This window comes from Salmo trutta, chromosome 19, assembly GCF_901001165.1.
Source record: "Salmo trutta chromosome 19, fSalTru1.1, whole genome shotgun sequence".
NCBI classification, from domain to species: Eukaryota; Metazoa; Chordata; class Actinopteri; order Salmoniformes; family Salmonidae; genus Salmo; species Salmo trutta.
This window is the reverse complement of record NC_042975.1, coordinates 48,441,414-48,462,118: the sequence shown is the minus strand read 5'-3', so window position 1 is coordinate 48,462,118 and position 20,705 is coordinate 48,441,414. Positions and strand designations below refer to the sequence as shown.

The 20,705-nt window shown below is 41.6% G+C and overlaps 1 protein-coding gene across 2 annotated transcripts in view; it reads right to left on the bottom strand.

Moving 5' to 3' along the window:
• The window catches only part of trpc5b (transient receptor potential cation channel, subfamily C, member 5b), a 31,672-nt gene extending 12,266 nt beyond the window's left edge, over nt 1-19,406 (bottom strand). Inside the window, exons 1-5 of one of the 2 annotated variants that reach the window (XM_029701545.1) lie at nt 19,218-19,406; nt 18,955-19,084; nt 7,420-7,854; nt 6,882-7,199; nt 6,593-6,796 (exon numbers count right to left, since the gene is read on the bottom strand). In XM_029701545.1, coding sequence (XP_029557405.1) covers nt 6,593-6,796; nt 6,882-7,199; nt 7,420-7,809 — 912 coding nt within the window. In that variant the 5' untranslated portion in view covers nt 7,810-7,854; nt 18,955-19,084; nt 19,218-19,406. Of the gene's footprint in view, nt 1-6,592; nt 6,797-6,881; nt 7,200-7,419; nt 7,855-18,954 lie in introns of both variants that reach the window. The other variant, XM_029701546.1, reaches the window with a different exon arrangement.
• Between the last annotated feature and the right edge of the window lie 1,299 nt (nt 19,407-20,705).

Here is a 20,705-nt window from a genome sequence, read left to right as displayed (position 1 = left end):
ATCTATAACCCATCTATAAACTCATAGAACCCATCTACATTAACTCATCTATAACCCCATCTATAAACTCATCTATAACCCATCTATAACTAATCTATAAACTCATCCATAACCCATCTATAAACTCATCTATAACCCATCTATACCTCATCTATAACCCATCTATAACCCATCTATACCTCATCTATAAACTCCTCCATAACCCATCTATAACCCATCTATAAACTCATCTATAACCCATCTATACCTAATCTATAACCCATCTATACCTCATCTATTACCCATCTATACATCATCTATAACCCATCTATACCTCATCTATAACCCATCTATAAACTAATCTATAACCCATCTACATTAACTCATCTATAACCCATCTACATTAACTCATCTATAACCCATCTACATTAACTCATCTGTAACCATCTATAAACTCATATATAACCCATCTATAACTTATCTATAACCCATCTATAAACTCATATATAGCCCATCTATAAACTCATCTATAACCCATCTATACCTCATCTATAACCCATCTATAACCCATCTATACCTCATCTATAACCCATCTATAACTCATCCATCACTCATCTATAAACTCATCCATAAACCATCTATAAACTCATCCATAAACTCATCCATAAACTCATCTATAACCCATCTATACCTCATCTATAACCCATCTATACCTCATCTACAACTCATCCATAACTCATCTATAAACTCATCCATAACCCATCTATAAACTCATCTATAACCCATCTATACCTCATCTATAACCCATCTACATTAACTCATCTATAACCAATCTACATTAACTCATCTATAACCCATCTACATTAACTCATCTATAACCCATCTACATTAACTCATCTGTAACCATCTATAAACTCATAAATAACCCATCTATAACTTATCTATAACTCATCTATAACCCATCTATAAACTAATATAACCCATCTATAAACTCATCTATAACCCATCTATACCTCATCTATAACCCATCTATACCTCATCTATAACCCATCTATAAACTCATCCATAACCCATCTATAAACTCATCTATAACCCAGCTATACCTCATCTATAACCCAACTATAAACTCATCCATAACCCATCTATAACCCATCTATAAACTCATCTATAACCCATCTATAAACTCATCTATAACCCATCTATACCTCATCTATAACCCATCTATACCTCATCTATTACCCATCTATAAACTCATATAACCCATCTACATTAACTCATCTATAACCCATCTACATTAACTCATCTATAACCCATCTACATTAACTCATCTATAACCCATCTACATTAACTCAACTGTAACCATCTATAAACTCATAAATAACCCATCTATAACTTATCTATAACTCATCTATAACCCATCTATAAACTAATATAACCCATCTACATTAACTCATCTATAACCCATCTACATTAACTCATCTGTAGCCATCTATAACTACCTATAAACTCATCTATAACCCATCTACATTAACTCATCTGTAACCATCCATAACCATCTATAAACTCATATATAACCCATCTATAAGTTATCTATAACTCATCTATAACCCATCTATAAACTCATATAACCCATCTACATAAACCCATCTATAACCCATCTATAAACTCATCTATAACGCATCTATTAACTCATATAACCCATTTACATTAACTCATCTATAACCCCATCTATAAACTCATCTACAACCCATCTATACCTCATCTATAACCCATCTATACCTCATCTATAACCCATCTATACCTCATCTATAACCCATCTATACCTCATCTATAACCCATCTATACCTCATCTATTACCCATCTATACCTCATCTATAACCCATCTATACCTCATCTATTACCCATCTATACCTCATCTATTACCCATCTATACCTCATCTATAACCCATCTATACCTCATCTATTACCCATCTATACCTCATCTATTACCCATCTACACCTCATCTATAACCGATCTGTACCTCATCTATAACCCATCTATACCTCATCTATAACCCATCTATAAACTAATCTATAACCCATCTACATTAACTCATCTGTATCCATCTATAAACTCATATATAACCCATCTATAACTTATCTATAACTCATCTATAACCCATCTATAAACACATATAAACCATCTACATTAACTTATCTAAAACCAATCTATAAACATATCTATAACCCATCTATACCTCATCTATAACCCATCTATAACCCATATATACCCCATCTATAACCCATCTATAACCCATCTATAACTCATCCATAACTCATCCATAACACATCTATAAACTCATCTATAATCCATCTATACCTCATCTATAACCCATCTATACCTCATCTATAACCCATCTATCCCTCAACAATAACCCATCTATACCTCATCTATAACCCATCTATAACCCATATATAAACTAATCTATAACCCATCTACATTAACTCATCTATAACCATCTATAAACTCATCTATAAACCATCTGTAACATCTATAAACTCATATATAACCCATCTATAACTATCTATAATCCATCTATAACCTATCTACATTAACTCATCTATAACCCATGTACATTAACTCATCTATAACCCATCTACATTAACTCATCTATAACATCTATAAACCCATCTATAACCATCTATAAACTCATTTATAACCATCTATAAACATCTATAAACCCTCTATAAACTCATATATAACCCATCTATAAACTCATATTTACCCCATTTATAACAATCTATAAACTCATCTATAACCATCCATAAAGCATCTATAACATCTATAAACTCATCTATAACCATCTATAAACTAATTTATAACATCTATAAACATCTATAACCCCTCTATAAACTCATCTATAACCCATCTATAAACTCATATATAACCCATCTATAACCATCTATAAATTCTTATAGAACCCATCTATAACCATCTATAAATGCATATATAAACCATCTATACCCATCTATAAACCATCTATACACCATATATAAACTCATCTTTAACCCATCTACATTAACTCACATTAAACATCTATAAATTAATTTATAAACCATCTATATTAACTCATATAACCATATATAACTCATGGATAACCATCTATAAACTCATCTTTAACCATCTATAAACTCATCTATAACCATCTACATTAACTCATCTATAACCCATCTACATTAACTCATCTATAACCATCTATAAACTCATCTATAACCATCTATGAACTCATTAATAACCATCTATAAACTCATCTATAACCATCTATAACCATCTATAAACTCATCTATAACCATCTATGAACTCATTAATAACCATCTATGAACTCATATATAATCCATCTATAACCATCTATAAATGCATATATAACCCATCTATAACCCATCTATAAACTCATCTATAACCCATATATAACCCATCTATAAACTCATCCATAACCCATCTATAAACTCATCTATAACCCATCTATAACCCATCTATAACCCATCTATAAACTCATCTATAGCCATCTATAAACTCATCTATAACATATATAAACTCACCTATAACCCATTTATAACATCTATAAACTCATCTATAACATCTATAAACTAATTTATAACCATCTATAAACATCTATAACCCCTCTATAAATTCATATATAACCCATCTATAAACTTATATATACCCATCTATAACCATCTATAAACTCATCTATAACATCTGTAAACTCATCTATAACCATCTATAAACTCATTTATAACCATCTATAAACATCTATAACCCCTCTATAAACTCATCTATAACCCTTCTATAAACTCATATATAACCAATCTATAACCATCTATAAATTCTTATAGAACCCATCTATAACCATCTATAAATTCTTATAGAACCCATCTATAACCATATATAAATGCATATATTAACCATCTATACCCATCTATAAACCATCTATAAACCATATATAAATTCATCTATAACCCATCTACATTAACTCATATTAAACATCTATAAATTAATTTATAAGCCATCTACATTAACTCATATAACCATATATTACTCATGTATAACCCATCTACATTAACTCATATATAACCATCTATGAACTCATCTATAACCATCTATGAACTCATCTATAACCATCTATGAACTCATCTATAACCATCTATGAACTAATCTATAACCATCTATGAACTCATATATAACCCATCTATAACCATCTATAAATGCATATATAACCCATCTATAACCCATCTATAAACCATCTATAACCCATATATAAACTCATCTATAACCCATCTACATTAACTCATCTATAACACATCTATAAACTAAAATATTACCCATCTACATAAACCATCTATTAACTCATTCATAACCCATCTATGACCTATAACCCCTCTGTCAGATTTAAGAATGAAGAACCTCCACTTTCTTCGAAAGTATGAAAATATCCCTATTTCTTTGACAAAATAAAAATCATGTTTTTTTTAACTCCTCCTATTGTTCCATTGTTCTGTGTTCCATCTTTCTATCTTGATATATTCTTGAAAGTCACCTGGGATGAAATAATCGAATATTACCATGGAGTCTCCCGTCAGACCACCAAAAAAAAAAAAGGTTTGACATAGACATTGAAATCCCTGGAGGGGATCCTGAGGGACCACTGAAAAGATAACACAGGAACTCTTTGTGAAGAGCGCTTCCCCCCTGCCATTTCTGAAGGTAAAGGGTATGAATAAATTACATGAGCCCTATTCTTACTTTCCGGAAAATAAATAAATGAAAGGTGGTTCTATGCATAAATGCCTGTGCGATTGTGGATGCATACGGATGAGGGACCAAGAACAGGCTTTTAATTACTTTACCTACTGTAGCATGCAATTAGGTAATCAGTCCCAGTAGAAAAGCTGATTATATCAAGCCCAAACAGTAGTTCCCCCTCCTTCCTGATTTGTGAATATTTAATGCATGTGCTGAATTAGACTAGTTTAAACCTACTGTCCTCCGCCGCCATGTCCCCGGACCCCATGTCCCCCGCTCGCTCTCTGACAACCAGGCCGTCAACTCCCACGTGACTGTGCTGTCCTGTTCTGCACAGAATCTCTATGCATCTCTACAAACCTACTATCTCTGGAACGATTGCTGTTTTGAGCAAGGGAACTTAAGCCAATCATAAAATGTCAGAAGGCTGACTGAACTGATTGTTGACTGTAGTGGTCTGAGGATGAAGGATGAAAGGTCTGTACTTGCTGACCGAGCCATGAGTATTCCACCTGGCCTTTCCCCCAGTTCGGTTGGTTAGGTTCTCTGAACAGCCCCGAAGAGCTGAAGAAGACTGAGTTAATTACAGTGCAGGAAAATATGGAGTTTTCAGCTCACAACAAAGGAGCAGCCGAATGCCAGTATTCAAATCAAGACGAAGATGAAAGGTGTGTGTGTGCTATTGTGCGTGAGCACGCGTATGGAGTATGTGTTTGTGAGAGTGTGCATGCATGCGTCAGACCTCTCCAGAGGGAGAACAAGGAGAGAAAAAAGAAAGACAGCAAGAAACATGCCAACTGTATTTTATATGAGTGAAAAGGAGCAATGGACTGGAAGAATTCTCAGTAGGACAGTAGACTGTGAATTAACCCCTTTTAGGTGGCAATGAGAGAGAACACAAGCCACCTGATCACCCAAGCCTTTGACCTGCCTGTCTCTCACACTTCATTGACACTAAATGAAATGCTGCCCTCAGTTCACCTCTAACCCTGTCAGAAAAATCTCAACACCACAAAGACCAGTTGTGACTCACTTCTGGACTGGGAGACAAGGGGTTAATTTGAGTCTTGACTTGTGACGTTTCTATTGGTTTTGTTTGACCAAGAGACGAAAGAGGAAGCGAGGCATCCTAATCCCTAATTTCTTCTGGTTCAATGGAAGTCAATTAACTAAGCAGACCAGACCAAGCTGCTATCTCATTGGTGTCTATGGCAGACCCACCCCGTTAAGAAGACTGGAACTGACCATTTTTTTCAACCATAAACGGCCTGAATTAACTATCTTCATTTATCCACCATTTTTGGCTTAAACTGCGACTGCTGTTGCTAATTGTCTATTGCTTTGATTGGTTTCAGGTGTGCCTCTACCTGGGGTTTAAAAGAGCTGTGTATTTCCTGCTCTGGAAAATGGAGGGAAAGACGGGGGGGCCTTTTCTCAATTGGTTTGCTCAAATCCTGCGTCCTCTCTCCTCCAACCTCTCCCGCCTCCTTTTGAAAAAGCTCAAAGGAAATCGAGAAGAGGCGGCGAGGACAGGCAAATTACGTTTACAGGGATGGGATCCCAAAATAAATGTGTAAAGTGATAAAAACAAATTAAGTTAGTTGTGCAAGACATTTTGCAAATAAAACTATAAGTAACCTTTAAGCCATGGCTTACTCCGTGTTCATATGCTATCTGGGGAATGGGGGGAATGACAGGTTATTAGCTGTAAAATATTATTTTTCATTTTTGGAGACCCGTGGGCCCACCTGCCTAGGGGGGTCTGGGGGTGGGGGGGGTCTACCAGTGTTCACTATACTAGACCCCTTCTGCTCGGCCCTCTCAGCTCACCTCTTTCTGGTGGTACTTGATAGCTAGTTTGAGCTTGGCCAGGTCACGGCAGTCCTGTGGGTCTAGCTCCTCACTGAGGTCATCGCGGTGGTTGAGGATGGTCTCCAGCTCTCTAGAGCTCCTGGCCTGGTCCAGCAGGTCCTTGGCAAACAGCTTACACTGCTGGGACAGCTCCTCGTACTCCTGACGGAACTCATTCTCCACCTGGAAGAGCAATAAACTTGTTATAAACCCTTCATAAACCCTGCTGGGACAGCTCCTGGTAATCCTGACGGAACTCGTTCTCCACCTTGCTTAGCTCCTTCAGCTCCCAGCCCAGGCGGAAGGCAGTCAGGATGGGGTCTTCGCTGGACAGGGCGATGAGGGACGGGCTGGCCAGGGTCTTGTAGACGTTGAGGCGGGAGCGTGAGTGACGCAGGCTGTCCACCTCGGAGCTGGACACGCAGGCCACGCAGTCGCAGCGGATCTGGTGTGGCCGGGGGATGGTCACCTTGCGCTGGACCAGCAGCTTGATGATCTCATAGTTGTTGGTGTGAGCTGCCAGCATGATGGGTGTGATGTCAGGGGTAAACTCTGAGAACTGGGTATCCATCATCAGGTTGGGCACCTGGAGAAGAGAACAGGGGGGTTGGGGAGGAGAGGGATTACTGAGTGGGCCCAGGGAAGAGCATAACCTGTACAACTTACAACACATGTACATAACCGGTCTAACATATACATAACATGTACATAGCCTGTCTGTCAAATCATGCTTATTGAGCTACAATAAAGACCTTGTAGGCCTACTAGCTAAAATATGCCTGTGCTATACCTAATGTCCTACATACCTGTTTCTCTCTGCTAGACCTGCGATGGGACAGCAGCAGCTCCACGGCGCCCACCACCTCCTTGCGGATGGCGTAGAGCAGCGCGTCGCCCACGTGCACGCCGTGGTTGAGCAGCAGCTCCATCACCTCCAGGTTCTCGTTCTCGATGGCGATGAGCAGCGCGCTGCGCCCCAGCGGGTCCAGGCAGTTGACGTTGATGTTGTAGTAGATCTCCGCCTCCTGCAGGGCCAGCTTCACCCCGGCGTAGTCGCCCTTCTCCACCGCCGTCAGGTACGCCCGCTCCTCCGCTGACAGCTCCGCTTCCGCCCGCACGATCTGCAGCGGGATGCGGTCGCGGTACGGCGAGTAGCTCGCCTTCTTGTAGTACAGCTGGGCCATGGGATTCATCATGTGTACTCGGTCAGTGTCACTCACGACCTACTGGGGAATTGGAATCTGGGGCGAAAGAAAAACAGCATGGGTTATAGTTTAGTTCTCCACAAATTACACCTGAATCTAGTGTTGATAGCCTAATGGTGTTGAATTGCCAAATTAACAGCACAGTGAGCAATGTTTTTATTCCTGTCTTGGACTTCTATTTTATTCACATGACAATAGAGGGTTCCACTCCTTTTCCAAGCATGCTATTGGACCCACAGTAATTCTGTCATTTCTTCAGCCTCCTCCTTTGATGTCACTCCACACAGCTGATTGTATTAGTAGGATAAACGTTGTACGGGGATCTCTGTTTGATCATTGCAAGCAGAGGTTGTTTTTTTTCCTTCAGGAAACTGACAGCAGAGGGGAAGAAGCCCATAGGTGGCAGATCTAGTTTAGTCCCTCTGCCACCCCCTCATCACCCTGGTTCTCATTAACCACCCACCCAGCCAGAGCCATTGCTGTGGCCCCACACAGCCCTGCAGGGCCTGCCGTTTCTGAGACACATCCATATTCATGGCACCATGGGGAGGAAGTGGTGGCACTGCGCTGAAACACCATGGATGGAAGTTAGAGCACATGAGGACTGTGCTTTGAGCACATGAGGACTGTGCTTTGAGCACATGAGGACTGTGCTTGCTTTTCCCTCAGCCTGGTCTTGCATGAGTGAGCCCCCTGCTTCAGGGGCTCTGCAGGAGATATGGGTCCACTCCAAGCTGAGTCACGGGTGATAAAACACTATCCCACTGTATTTTCTGCAGTGTGTGGATGGCTGGGTTTAAGTGCTGCTGGTGGGAGCTTAATCTCCTGGGGATGGCCTTGGCAAGATGGTCACTACCTCTGATACCTGGGGACCTGCTCAAATCACTTCGATTTGACAAACGCAGTAAAGGGATTGGTCAGCCAGAGAGGGTGGATATGTCCACACAGAAGCCAAGCTTGTAAGCCCCTGAAAACTTCAAGTGGTAATCGAACCAACCATTGACTTAATCAATACAACTGTGTTTGACCTGCTGGTGTTGACTCTGTCCTTGTTACACCAGTATTACATTCCCTGCATATTGGACTGGACCATTCCAAATAGACAGAGACATTCTTGGCAAGGCATCTTGAGGAGGCATGCAAGAGTTCGATCTTGTTCGCGAACAAATTGTCACCTTGGAAATGCGTTCCTGTGTCACCTGTCAATGAGAAGGGACATGTATGGTATCACCTAGCAAGACAAGCCGCAGAATACCAACATCAACCTCCATTTACACAAACTGGAGATTGTAATAAACACAGCTATCAAATCTAATGCTAAAGCACTGATCTTTAATGATAAGAATTGATATCACCATTCCAGCATGGCTGTTTACTGTCCTGAAACGCCCATGCTGTTCTCTATCTCCTCATCAGACCAAGCTGGCAGCTGCAGTGCACAGACCGCACAGTTTTTCAATGTGAGTACTAATTGGCATTAAATGCGAGTAAACCAAGCCAAAGACAACCTTCTGCCCATCTTTAGCACATATCCCCAATCTGTCCAAACGGAGAGGACTTAAGCCTCTCAAAACAATTACATCAATCACCCCCTTTACAATGTCAGTTAACATCCCATATAAAATATGAACCGAGTAGTCCATGATGTCTATTGCCCCCCCCCATCCCCATCCCCATTGACAGATAGTTACTCCAGAGCTTGCTGTTACAAATAAACAACAGTTATGCCTCTGAAGGGACTTCTGGGTTCACAGGTCCATGATGTATCCAACATAATTTGTTTACTTGAATGAGACAGGGCTTTTGGGGGGGTGGGGCTTGGCTTCCACAGTGATTTTGCCCACACACCGCTACCGTGATAGAGAGGGAAGGAGTTGGAAAGAGACTACACACATACACGTGCGCACGCACACACACACACTCATGCACACACTCAAACACAGATACAGTGCCTTCATAAGGTATTCACACCCCTTGACTTTTTCCACATTTTGTTGTGTTACAAGGTGGGATTAAAAAAATGTTACTTCAAAAAAAAATCTGAACGATCTACACAAAGTACTCTGTAATGTCAAAGTGAAAGAAAAATTCTAACGTGTACATTTTTCTTTATAAATATCTTGATTAGATACTGTAAGTATTCAACTCCCTGAGCTGTGACTCTTTCTGGGTAAGTCTCTAGAAGCTTTGTACAATTTGTTCTTCAAAAAAATATTATAGCTCGGTTAAGTTGGTTGTTGATTATTGCTAGACAGCCATTTTCAAGTCTTGTAACTAGGCCACTCAGGAACATTCAATGTCGTCTTGGTAAGTGTATATTTGGCCTTGTGTTTTAAGTTATTATCATGCTGAAAGGTGAATTTGTCTCCCAGTGTCTGTTGGAAAGCAGACTGAACCAGGTTTTCCTCTATGATTTTGCCTGTGCTTAGCTATATTCCTTTTCTTTTTATCCTAAAAAACTTCTTAGTCCTTACCGATGACAAGTATACACATAACATGATGCAGCCACCACGCCACCTTTTTTGCAGTTTTACTTTAGTGCCTTATTGCAAACAGAATGCATGTTTTGGAATATTTTTATTCTGTACATGCTTCATTCTTTCCACTCTGTCATTTAGGTTAGTATTGTGGAGTAACTACAATGCTGTTGATCCATCCTCATCTTTTTCCTATCACAGCCATTATCGTGAAATCCCTAAGCGGTTTCCTTCCTCTCTGGCAGCTGAGTTGGGAAGGACACCTATATCTTTGTAGTGACTGGGTGTATTGAAACACCATCCAAAGTGTAATATATAACTTCACCATGCTCAAAGGGATATTCAATGTCTGCTTTTTTTGTTTGTACCCACCTACCAATAGGTGTCCTTCTTTTCAAGACAACTTCCCTGGGATTTGTGGTTGAATCTATGTTTGAAATTCACTGATCGGCTGAGGGACCTTACAGGTAATTGTATGTGTGGGGTACAGACATTACATTTACATTTTAGTCATTTAGCAGACACTCTTATCCAGAGCGACTTACAGTAGTGAATGCATACATTTCATAATTTTTTTTCTCCGTACTGGTCCCCCGTGGGAATTGAACCCACAACCCTGGCGTTGCAAACACCATGCTCTACCAACTGAGCCATCATTCGACAATCATGTTAAACACTTTATTGCACATCGAGTGCACATTTAAGAACATTTTTACTCCTGATCTTATTTAATAAACTTGACATAACAAAGGCGTTGAATACTTACTGTCTCAAGACATTTCAGCTTTTCATTTTTTATTCATTTGTAAATATTTCAAAAACATAATTCCACTTGGAGATGATTGTGTGTAGGCCAGTGACACACACATCTACATTTAAACCATTTAAGATTCAGGCTGTAACACAACAAAATGTGCAAAAAGTCAAGGGGTGTGAATAATTTCTGAAGGCACTGTACACTCGAGACCAACCAGGAGCGACCAAACCGTACTCTGTGTTAATATGCTGACAAAACACAAACGATTTGGACCTTTTCAAGTTGCCCATACAGGTATTGTCTTTGGTTTAGAGCCTCTTGAGCATCGCTGTGAGCATCCTTGCGGTTAGCCCATGATGCTTTCGTCCCTGGGAAGAATCTAGATGATGTCTGCATTATATAATCTATCCTCTACTTCAATTATAGTGTTGAAGGCAAAAGAAAATTGTTAGTCATCGTAAAAACGAAACTAAATGACTCCTCGTTATCTATTGTGTGTCATCTTATAGCATAGTGGTCCTTGCATAACTATGCCACATTAAACTTGAAGGATGATTGTGTCCACAGTAAATGTTCAACTCTGCAGTTAGTGTTGTGACCAGGGTGGTAAAGTAATGTGTGCTATTAGGCTACAGACTGTGAGGTATGTTATTGAACCTCCCTGTCCATTTGCACCAGTGAAATGCAAGTCAGGGTTGGCAGGGTATGCAGTGCTTACCCAGCAATAATCAGATTTATTTTTTAAAGCTGTTACAAAAAGCCAAATAAAAAATGTTATTATATAGAAAAGGTTCTGTTATCAAATTTTTTTTCTCCAAGGATTCTTGCGCTTTTCATGTTTAAAATCTCAAATATTTCTATATTTAGTACTTCGTTTCAGATGTGATGGCCTATGGAGTCCCTTGGGAAACCCAACCACCGAACCGATCCAACGATGGGATTTAAAAATAAATGCTCTCCCGGAAGGACTGAGCTCTATAATATATACACAACCTTTGGAAAGCTCATATCCTGAGCTAGCCATTAAAAAAGTATGCTCAAATGATCTAAGTGAATATATGACCTTGGCATCCTGTAATCCGAGCCATCAATTTATCCATTTTAAGTTTGTTCACAGACTGTATTTAACACAAAGTAAAAATGTTATGATGAAATCGTTGGCTCTTTGATGGCCCCACTCTCTCCCAATTCGCCAGGGGATACAGTTACTATTAGAAGTTGTAACATTCAAATTATCGACGGCGAGAATGAATGGTGCTAATCAAGGAACAAGGGGATAGGGGAGAAGTGGTGAGGGGTTGGGAAAGGTGGTGTGGGCAGATATGGGGGCGTGGGGATTGACAACCAACCTGTGTTGCTAGGCGGGGTAGGGTGGAGTTGGGGTGTAGGCCTACCTCTTTTTCTTTATTTTTCTTTACATATCAGGTTTACTATTACAAAATCATTTTGATCAGTATGATCAGCTTTCCGTATGTATTTCTTATACACTGCGTGCACAATTATTAGGCAAGTGAGTATGCGACACTCTTTAAATAGCTAAACTATTGAGGTGTGACCACCGGACATTCAAACGTTTTGTTGCGAATAGTCAACTGGGGCGCAAAAAACGCATGGGGAAGAAAAGGGGCAAATTAACTGCAAAAGACTTGAGAAGAATTAAACGTCAAACTACCAGGAACCCATTATCCTCCAGTGTCACCGTATTCCAGAACTGCAACCTACCTGGAGTGTTCAGAAGTACAAGGTGTCAAGTGCTCAGAGACATGGCCAAGGTCAAGAAGACTGAAACAAGACCACCACTGAATAAGATTCACAAGTTGAAGCGTCAAGATTGGGCAAAGAAATACCTGAAGACAGATTTTCAAAGGTTTTATGGACAGATGAAATGAAAGTGACTCTTGATGGACCAAATGGATGGGCCCGTGGCTGGATCAGTAATGGACACAGGGCACCACTTTGAGTCAGGTGCCAGCAAGGTGAAGGAGGGGTACTGGTATGGGCTGTTATCATTGAGGATGAGGTAGTTGGACCTTTTCGGGTTGAAGAGGGACTGAAACTCAACTCCCAAACCTACTGCCAGTTTCTGGAAGATTCTTTCGTCAAACAGTGGTACAGGAATAAGTCCTCAGCATTCTAGAAGGCCATGATCTTTATGCAGGACAATGCTCCATCACATGCATCCAAGTACTCTACTGCTTGGCTAACCAGCAAGGGCCTCAAAGATGCCTGAATAATGACCTGGCCCCCTTCCTCACCTGACTTAAATCCTATTGAGAACGTGTGGGCCCTTCTCAAACATGAGATTTACAGTGATGGAAGACAATACACCTTTTTGAACAGCATTTGGGAGGCTGTGGTTGATGCTTCAGCAAAAATTGATCGTGAACAGATCAAGAAACTGACAGACTCCATGGATGGAAGGCTCATGGCAGTTATTGAAAATAAGGGTGGCTATATAGGTCACTGACTATTTTTGAAAGGCCAAAAATGTTATATAATTGTCATTTTGTGTTACTTATCTGTTACACTTACTCTAAAAATTGAGAATCAACAAGTGAGTTGAGAGAAATTATTTTTGTAATTTAGTTGCCTAATAATTGTGCACACTAATAGTTGCCTAATAATTGTGCACACTTATATATTTCCCTGAGAAAGACAAAACTCACTTTTCCTTTGTTAAACATTCAGGTTTGAGGTTCAATAACATTTTGGATTGACTGAGAGCATTGTGTTTGTTCAACAATAAAATGAATCCCGAGGAATACAATTAGCCTAATAATTGTGCACGCAGTGTATTTCTTTTTCTTTTTGAAGTGGCAGCCCATGTGTACATGTTATATAAACTGCATATTTGAATTGAAATTAATATTGGACCTGTAACAAACAAAAAAATGAAATAAAAAGGGTATTCATTCCTTTCTTTCCATCCATTCGAATGCATTAAAATCCTTGACGCATGCAGCCTTTCCTAACTCCGGTCACTGTTAATGGCAGGGTCAGTATAGGCGTCGCTGCTTTGCCTATCTTGAAGTAGCCTGAGCCGATTTCATATTTTGTGCATGCGCATTGACCAAACATGTTGTGTGGCTACCGCCCGGGGGAAAGTCCCCATGATTAAGGCGTATCCTCATAATTTGGGGCTCGCATCCCTTGGACCGAACAAAGCCAGCTAGCCAGCAAAAACAACCCGACAAATGGACACCACTATACTGCACCTCAAACAATTCTCCAAGTTGGAACTATCATGCACAGGAGCTGTTTGGAGGGCTCGAAGAATGGAAGGTCAACCACAATGAAAGTCAAGACCAGACAGAGGCATCACACAGCATACAAGATGTGACTTTATTCATGACAGGCAAGGCAACCACCATCTCCCTCACTGCCAGCCGTCAGGCAGGCAAACAACCAGCACTGGACTGTCCACCCGTCCAAAATGTCACCACCAATCAACACTCTCTACTCAGACTTGGGGCACAAGTCTATTTTTGATTTACATTTGGTTGAGTTGTCAACTAACACGAATGCAACGTGAAATCAACAAAAGATGTCACCATGACATTGGATTTAGGTTCAAAGTTGGGTGAAAAAAAGACGAAATTCTGTAACGTGAACATTTTGTTAGAACCATATTATATATGTGTGTGTTTGCGCACCATGCATTGGAATAATTGTAAATCCGTTGTGAAAGGCTATGGCGTTTGCGTTGCGAATTATTTGGATTAAATTAGTGCCACATCAGTTCTAACTATGGATGCTACATTGGTCTATGGCTGAGCTGAGATGAGCAGTGTGTCATTTTGTCAGATGGTATGAAATATGCCGCCATCAGAGGTTATCGCTTGTTTACCTTGGCTACATTGGTGTTTACATTTGGTGAACGTTTATTCGTGAGCTTTGATAATAGCCCGTGCTTATCCAGTCAACGACCTCACCTCATGTCACCGATTTGCACAGCTTCTCATTACTCTGCTGACTGTTGCACACATCTGCACCACCACAAATTCTATTCACCACAAGACAAATAGCCTACAATGTATTGGCTTTTCAGGGAGGTTTTTTTTGTCCTCTCTCGTGCGTTTCAACCAACAACAAGACTGAGGGGAGCGCTGCTTCAAACATGCCAACTATATATTTAATCACTAAGAGCTCTATATACCTATACACCGCAGATTCATATGAAAATGACTTGATTGTTTAAAAAAAAAAAAAAGAAAAAAAAAAGGATATTCTATTAGCTGTGCAGGATGTGTGAAGCAGGGGGAGATGAAAGAGATGATGGAGTGTAATGGAACAAGCTGTGGGCGTCCAAACCTGTGGGTGCTCTGTAATGTAATGGTTAACACCACGGATTCAGTGTACTTCTGAAGTCTTGTGAGCTGCTAGAGTGGCCCTGCCTGCCCGTACACTCACTGCTCGGGCTCTGTATGTGGGTAGTGCACTAGTGTTATTGATATAAGAACTAAACATGGAGTCATTTGAAGATGGAGGATCGATGAAACTTCGATGAAAATGTGCAGCGTGGTCTGATGATGTGCAAGGCCTGAGGCGGTACCTGTGGACCATCCACGGCTATGAGGGGGGGGGGGGGGGGGGATTAGGGGTGAAGGGAACCCATGGAGAGGACATGGATATTTCGTGCCGATGCTTCATTGCTATGCCCAGCGATAAAAGAAGCATCGCGCTCATTGATTAGCTTGCATAAGAGCCTTCTCCTGACATGCAAACTAACATCCATACTTAAGATCAACACTTGGCCCCCGCGGTAGTCCTTTATTTCTGTCTCCTCTTGGTCTTCCTCTGCGAGGCAAGGTGAGGAGGAGCAGGGAGGGAGGGAGCCGCTGGCCATGCACACACAGGATGAATAATGCAGAGATACACCGGTTCAGCTCGTTCCGTCGGGGGCTGAATACCTGGCGCTTCATAAACCAGTTGCCATAGAGCAAACTCATTGAGCTGCTGAAGGCTGGAGCATCCTCCACTGCACCAGTACAGTAGAGCTGTAGGGAGGCTCAGGCTGATTGAAATCCAGCAGAGTGTGACATAATCAGGGAGGTTTCGTTTTCTGCTCAAATAAAGCAGTTGCAACTCTATTTGCATATAAGGGTTTCTTCACAAGCTGTCATTTTAAATGGTGACCTAAGCCTGAAGAGGAGAGGGTGGTGAGAAAAGAGAGTCCACGGGGGTGTGGACAGGTCTGGTACGGCAACACAAACCTGAGAACTAGAAATACAATTCAGGATATGTCACAGGAGCCTAGCCAATCAAAGATGTGAACATCAAGTTAAAGAATGTTAAAAACAGTAAAAAAAAAATATTTAAATTAAAATGTAAACCTGTTTTCCAGGTACTGCCTTCGATTGTGTTCAAGTTTGTCAATCGATGGTCAGCTGGACAGTTGGAGAGTGAGACTTCTGGCTCTATCACCATGGTGAGAACTACACATCTGGGAGTGAAGTAGAAGTGTTAAATTCAGCCAGTCAACATGATGATAATATCCTCATGGTGTTAGCCTAATGACATTCATACTATGATCAAATCAGTAATAACATGAGAAAAAACACTAGTGGTATAGGGACCTATCATATACATCAGAATGTGCAGCTTCAAAGGCCGTTGGTTGGAAAGCTGAACAAAAGACAGACGTGTTTGTACTTTGACTCGGAGTCTGAGAGAGCAAATCATAGGCAACAACATGTTAACCTCCACAATAGGGAGCCAGTGCAGAATTCTAGCAATCTGTTCTCTGTGTGTGTGTGTGTGTGTGTGTGTGTGTGTGTGTGTGTGTGTGTGTGTGTGTGTGTGTGTGTGTGTGTGTGTGTGTGTGTGTGTGTGTGTGTGTCGCAGGCAGATGTGCACCAACACTGACTGTGCTTTTAACACTGAAGCAGACACAGAAAACACATCCACTTAGAGGAAATGCTAATTGGAGGGAAGGTGCTTGTTTACTACAGCCCAGACGTGATGAGAGAGAGAGAGAGAGATGGACTCCACCAGCAGCACTGTGAGAAATTGTAATCTCCCACTTGACTACGTGTGACTCGTCCACACTCCCTACACCTGGGATGTTGTGTCTCCCAGCCCATCAACTGTGTGAGAGACACAAAGCTGGTATTTAGCAAGATTATATCCTCTGTGCTGTCAACAATGGCTCGAATTATTATTACCACAATAATAATAACACTCCTCCTCAGACAGACGTGAGTTATTCTAAACACTCCTTTCTCTAATCGTCACCCACCGTTGGGTTCATTTGCCATCCACAAACCCAGAACTCTGTGTGGTGCATCCAACCCCGACAGCGAATTGTGACAGAGGACTGTTTCTTAGAAACACTAAAGCCTGAAGATTTGATTCCTCCTGCACCACCTACCGTATTCACAATGAGGAACTAATTACAGTACGCGGCATAATCATTGGTTTTTAACACCCGTCTTGTTTCGAGGGTAGGATTCAAAGTGGGTCTCAGGTGTGGAACCACAGGTGTGACTTCACAGCACACAGATGGATGGAGTGAGACTGCAGCATTGGATCGTACAATTTGCGTAATACGACCCTGAAGCACATTGCTGTTATGTCTCTTTTGACGGGTAACAGACGTGGATATTTTAGCCTGCTCCTCTTTCTGACCTGTTCTCCATGCTGGGTGTGAGGGCGTGTGTGCAGGACTACATTTCCTGTGGAATCATCCAGGAGATACCGTGGCATACGTGCATTGCGATCATTCAAGCTGAATTTCGACATGGTCCTAACAATACACAGGAAGGAATTGGGTAGACAAAAATCGGAGAGAAAAAAACAAAAACATATGAAGATATATATTATATTTTGCACATAGTGATGAATTCTGTTTTATTGTCACATCAGCTAGGTACTATCAAATGTGTTGTTTTACCTGGTCAGCCATAGTAGTACAGCACCCCTGGAGAAAATGAGAGTTAAGTGCCTTGCTCAAGGGCACATCGACAGATTTGTCACTTTGTTTCCTCAGGTATTCAAACCAGCAACCATTCGGTGACTGGCCCAACGCTCTGATTGCTAGGCTACCAGCCGCCCTAAAATAAACACCTTTCGTCAGCGGTAATTCACATATTCACAATTCTATATCTGTTCTGAGAACTTTGAATATCCTGCACTGAAGGAAGAGGAGATTAGGGGAAGAAAAAGGATATGATGTGTGCTTGGTTTTTTCAGTGCTGCGCAGCGATATTAGATTAGGGCTTGCTAAGGGCACACTACCACACCTCCTAGTTTGATTATGTGCATTACAAATTAGGAATGCAGCTCTTCGGTCTGTCCCTCTTCCATCTGTCCATAAATCTCTGCGGTGTCTCGGTGGCCTTTAACAAATCATAACATGCAGGTCGTATCGCTGTGTCACAGGCCAGCACTGTGTTTAATTGTGTTTCTGACCACTTAAAAGGTGGAGGACAAGCCATGTTAAAGTTCTAGGTAGGGACCGTGTCCCTGTTGAAATAAGCACAATGTGCCAAAGCCTGGCTTGTGGTGTTTTTACAGTGTGTGGGATTCTTGTCTGTGGTAGGAAAGGCTTACTGGTAAATGAGTATAGATGACGCCCCTTTACTGTATATCTCAGCAGTTATGCGATGTATCAATAAAACAGGGCTGAGGATTTCCACAGGGATACACACTCCATTTCAACTAGAATTGCATCCAATTTTTCCCCGTTGCAGATCAGTCTTTTCCGCATGAACTGTGCATTTAGTTAAAACCCAGCTGATTGATCTCCTGCAGACTAAATATGTACAACTGTGCCATCGTCTCCAGTGTGTCAGAGAGAGAACGGCACACACAAATCCCACCGTCCACCCTGGAGTCTGGCTCATACTTAGTTTGACTATGGAGATGCAATGTTTACGTTGAAAAGATAAATGGCAAACTTACCTGATGCAGATTTTCTACATTGTCTTTTTCTTTGCGTTTTTTTCCCCCACCAGTCTGGTAACTACTAGGTTGTAATAGTGATTGGGTGGTCCTGTTAGAATCAGCATCTCCATCCTTACACTCCTCCCCACTGTGGGGGAAAAGAACAAGAGCAAAGCTGATTATCCAAGAGGTTTTCTCTGGCATCCAGTGTTCAGGTAAGAGGCAGAGAAAGGACTGGGTATCTTCTCTCTGTGTAAGTAGGGGGGTCTGGGGTGTTCTACCTCTGTTCTGCTATCCTGTGCTGCGTCTCTCCCCTCACAGCTTGCCGCGCGCCACTCACTCCCCCCTGATTGGTGGGGCGGCAGGGCCGGGGGCTCGCCGTGCATTTGCTACGGTTGTCATGGTGTCGAACGGAGTGTAGTCACGGTGGCGGCGGCGGCGGGTGCCCTTCTCCAACCCCTCTCTGTCTCGTTGCGTTGTCAACACTGCCAGCTCCTCTGCTCTTCACATCAGACTCTCCTCTTTGGCTCTTTGCATTCTCTCGCTCTCTCTCTCTCCTTTCTGCACCCTCCCTCTCTCCCTCCCTCCTCCCAATCTCCCCTCATTTATCTCCAGCACCAGCCTCCTCTCTCCATGCACCCATTCTTCTCAAGTATTTGCCTGTTTCGTTGCTGTTGATGTCAGCTCTTCCTTCCCTGCTCCCCAAATTGCAGGTGCAATTTGTCATCCGAGGCTAATCAAGGATCAAGGGATTTGACATGGCTTGCCCTCCCCACCCGTCATCACCAATCCTGCAGAGTTATACTGCTGCAGTTCCCCCATTCTCATGCATAATCAATACGCAAACCTGTCTGGGGTGTAGTGCACCTTGAGTTGCAACTAACCACACCGTCATTCTGCTACCCGAATCATGTTAATTGAAAGGAGGCCCCACGTGTTCTGGTGACTCTCCACATGGATCCGGTCCCATTGTGGGGGTGAATGGAGCACCCTTGGAATGACAACAGGAGAGAGGATAGGTGCCAGCGATGTGCTCAGCCTCATGGGAAACGAGACTGACGTGCGGGGGAGCGGGGGGTTAAGCATTGATTCACTGTGGTGTTCATTTTCCCCAGTCAGATGACGTTACCTGTACAGGGATGGCTGGCTTGTGGCACTGCAGATGAAGCACACAGGAGACAAGGGGCTCTAGAAATGCTTTGGCATGCACACTCAAGCACACACACACACTTGCTAGAAACAATAACAGGCCAATTTAGATTCAGTATGTCACTGACATACCATTATCAGTCTCCGCTGTTTAAATACATTATCTGTCTTTAATAAGAATGCAAATGTGCTGCCAGCGGGGATTCTTCAACATGAAAAGATCGCATTGCTTCCATTCAACAAAAAGTAATTATTTTGTCGTTCTTTGAAGGACTCCCTCCTAAACCCCTGATTGATTACCCATATTAACAATTATCATCGAATATCCATAACACTTGGGGATTATTCAATAGCATAAATAAATATCTCTAGGTTCATCTGCAATCCAGCCAACCACACCCAGTCAATAGAGTGATGACTTTAATTACTTGATGAATTAGACAATCCTGTAATTAGAAAAGGGTAGATGTGGGTTAGTCATCAAAACAAGATTCAGCCTGGCCTGTGGCTAAGTTGTCTTCCCCGTGGTGCCGTTTCCTCATTAATATCTCTGCGTCTTGATGGCTTGTGGGTCTGGACATTCATAATGTATGGGTCTGTTCTCTAATTTATTCCTGTAG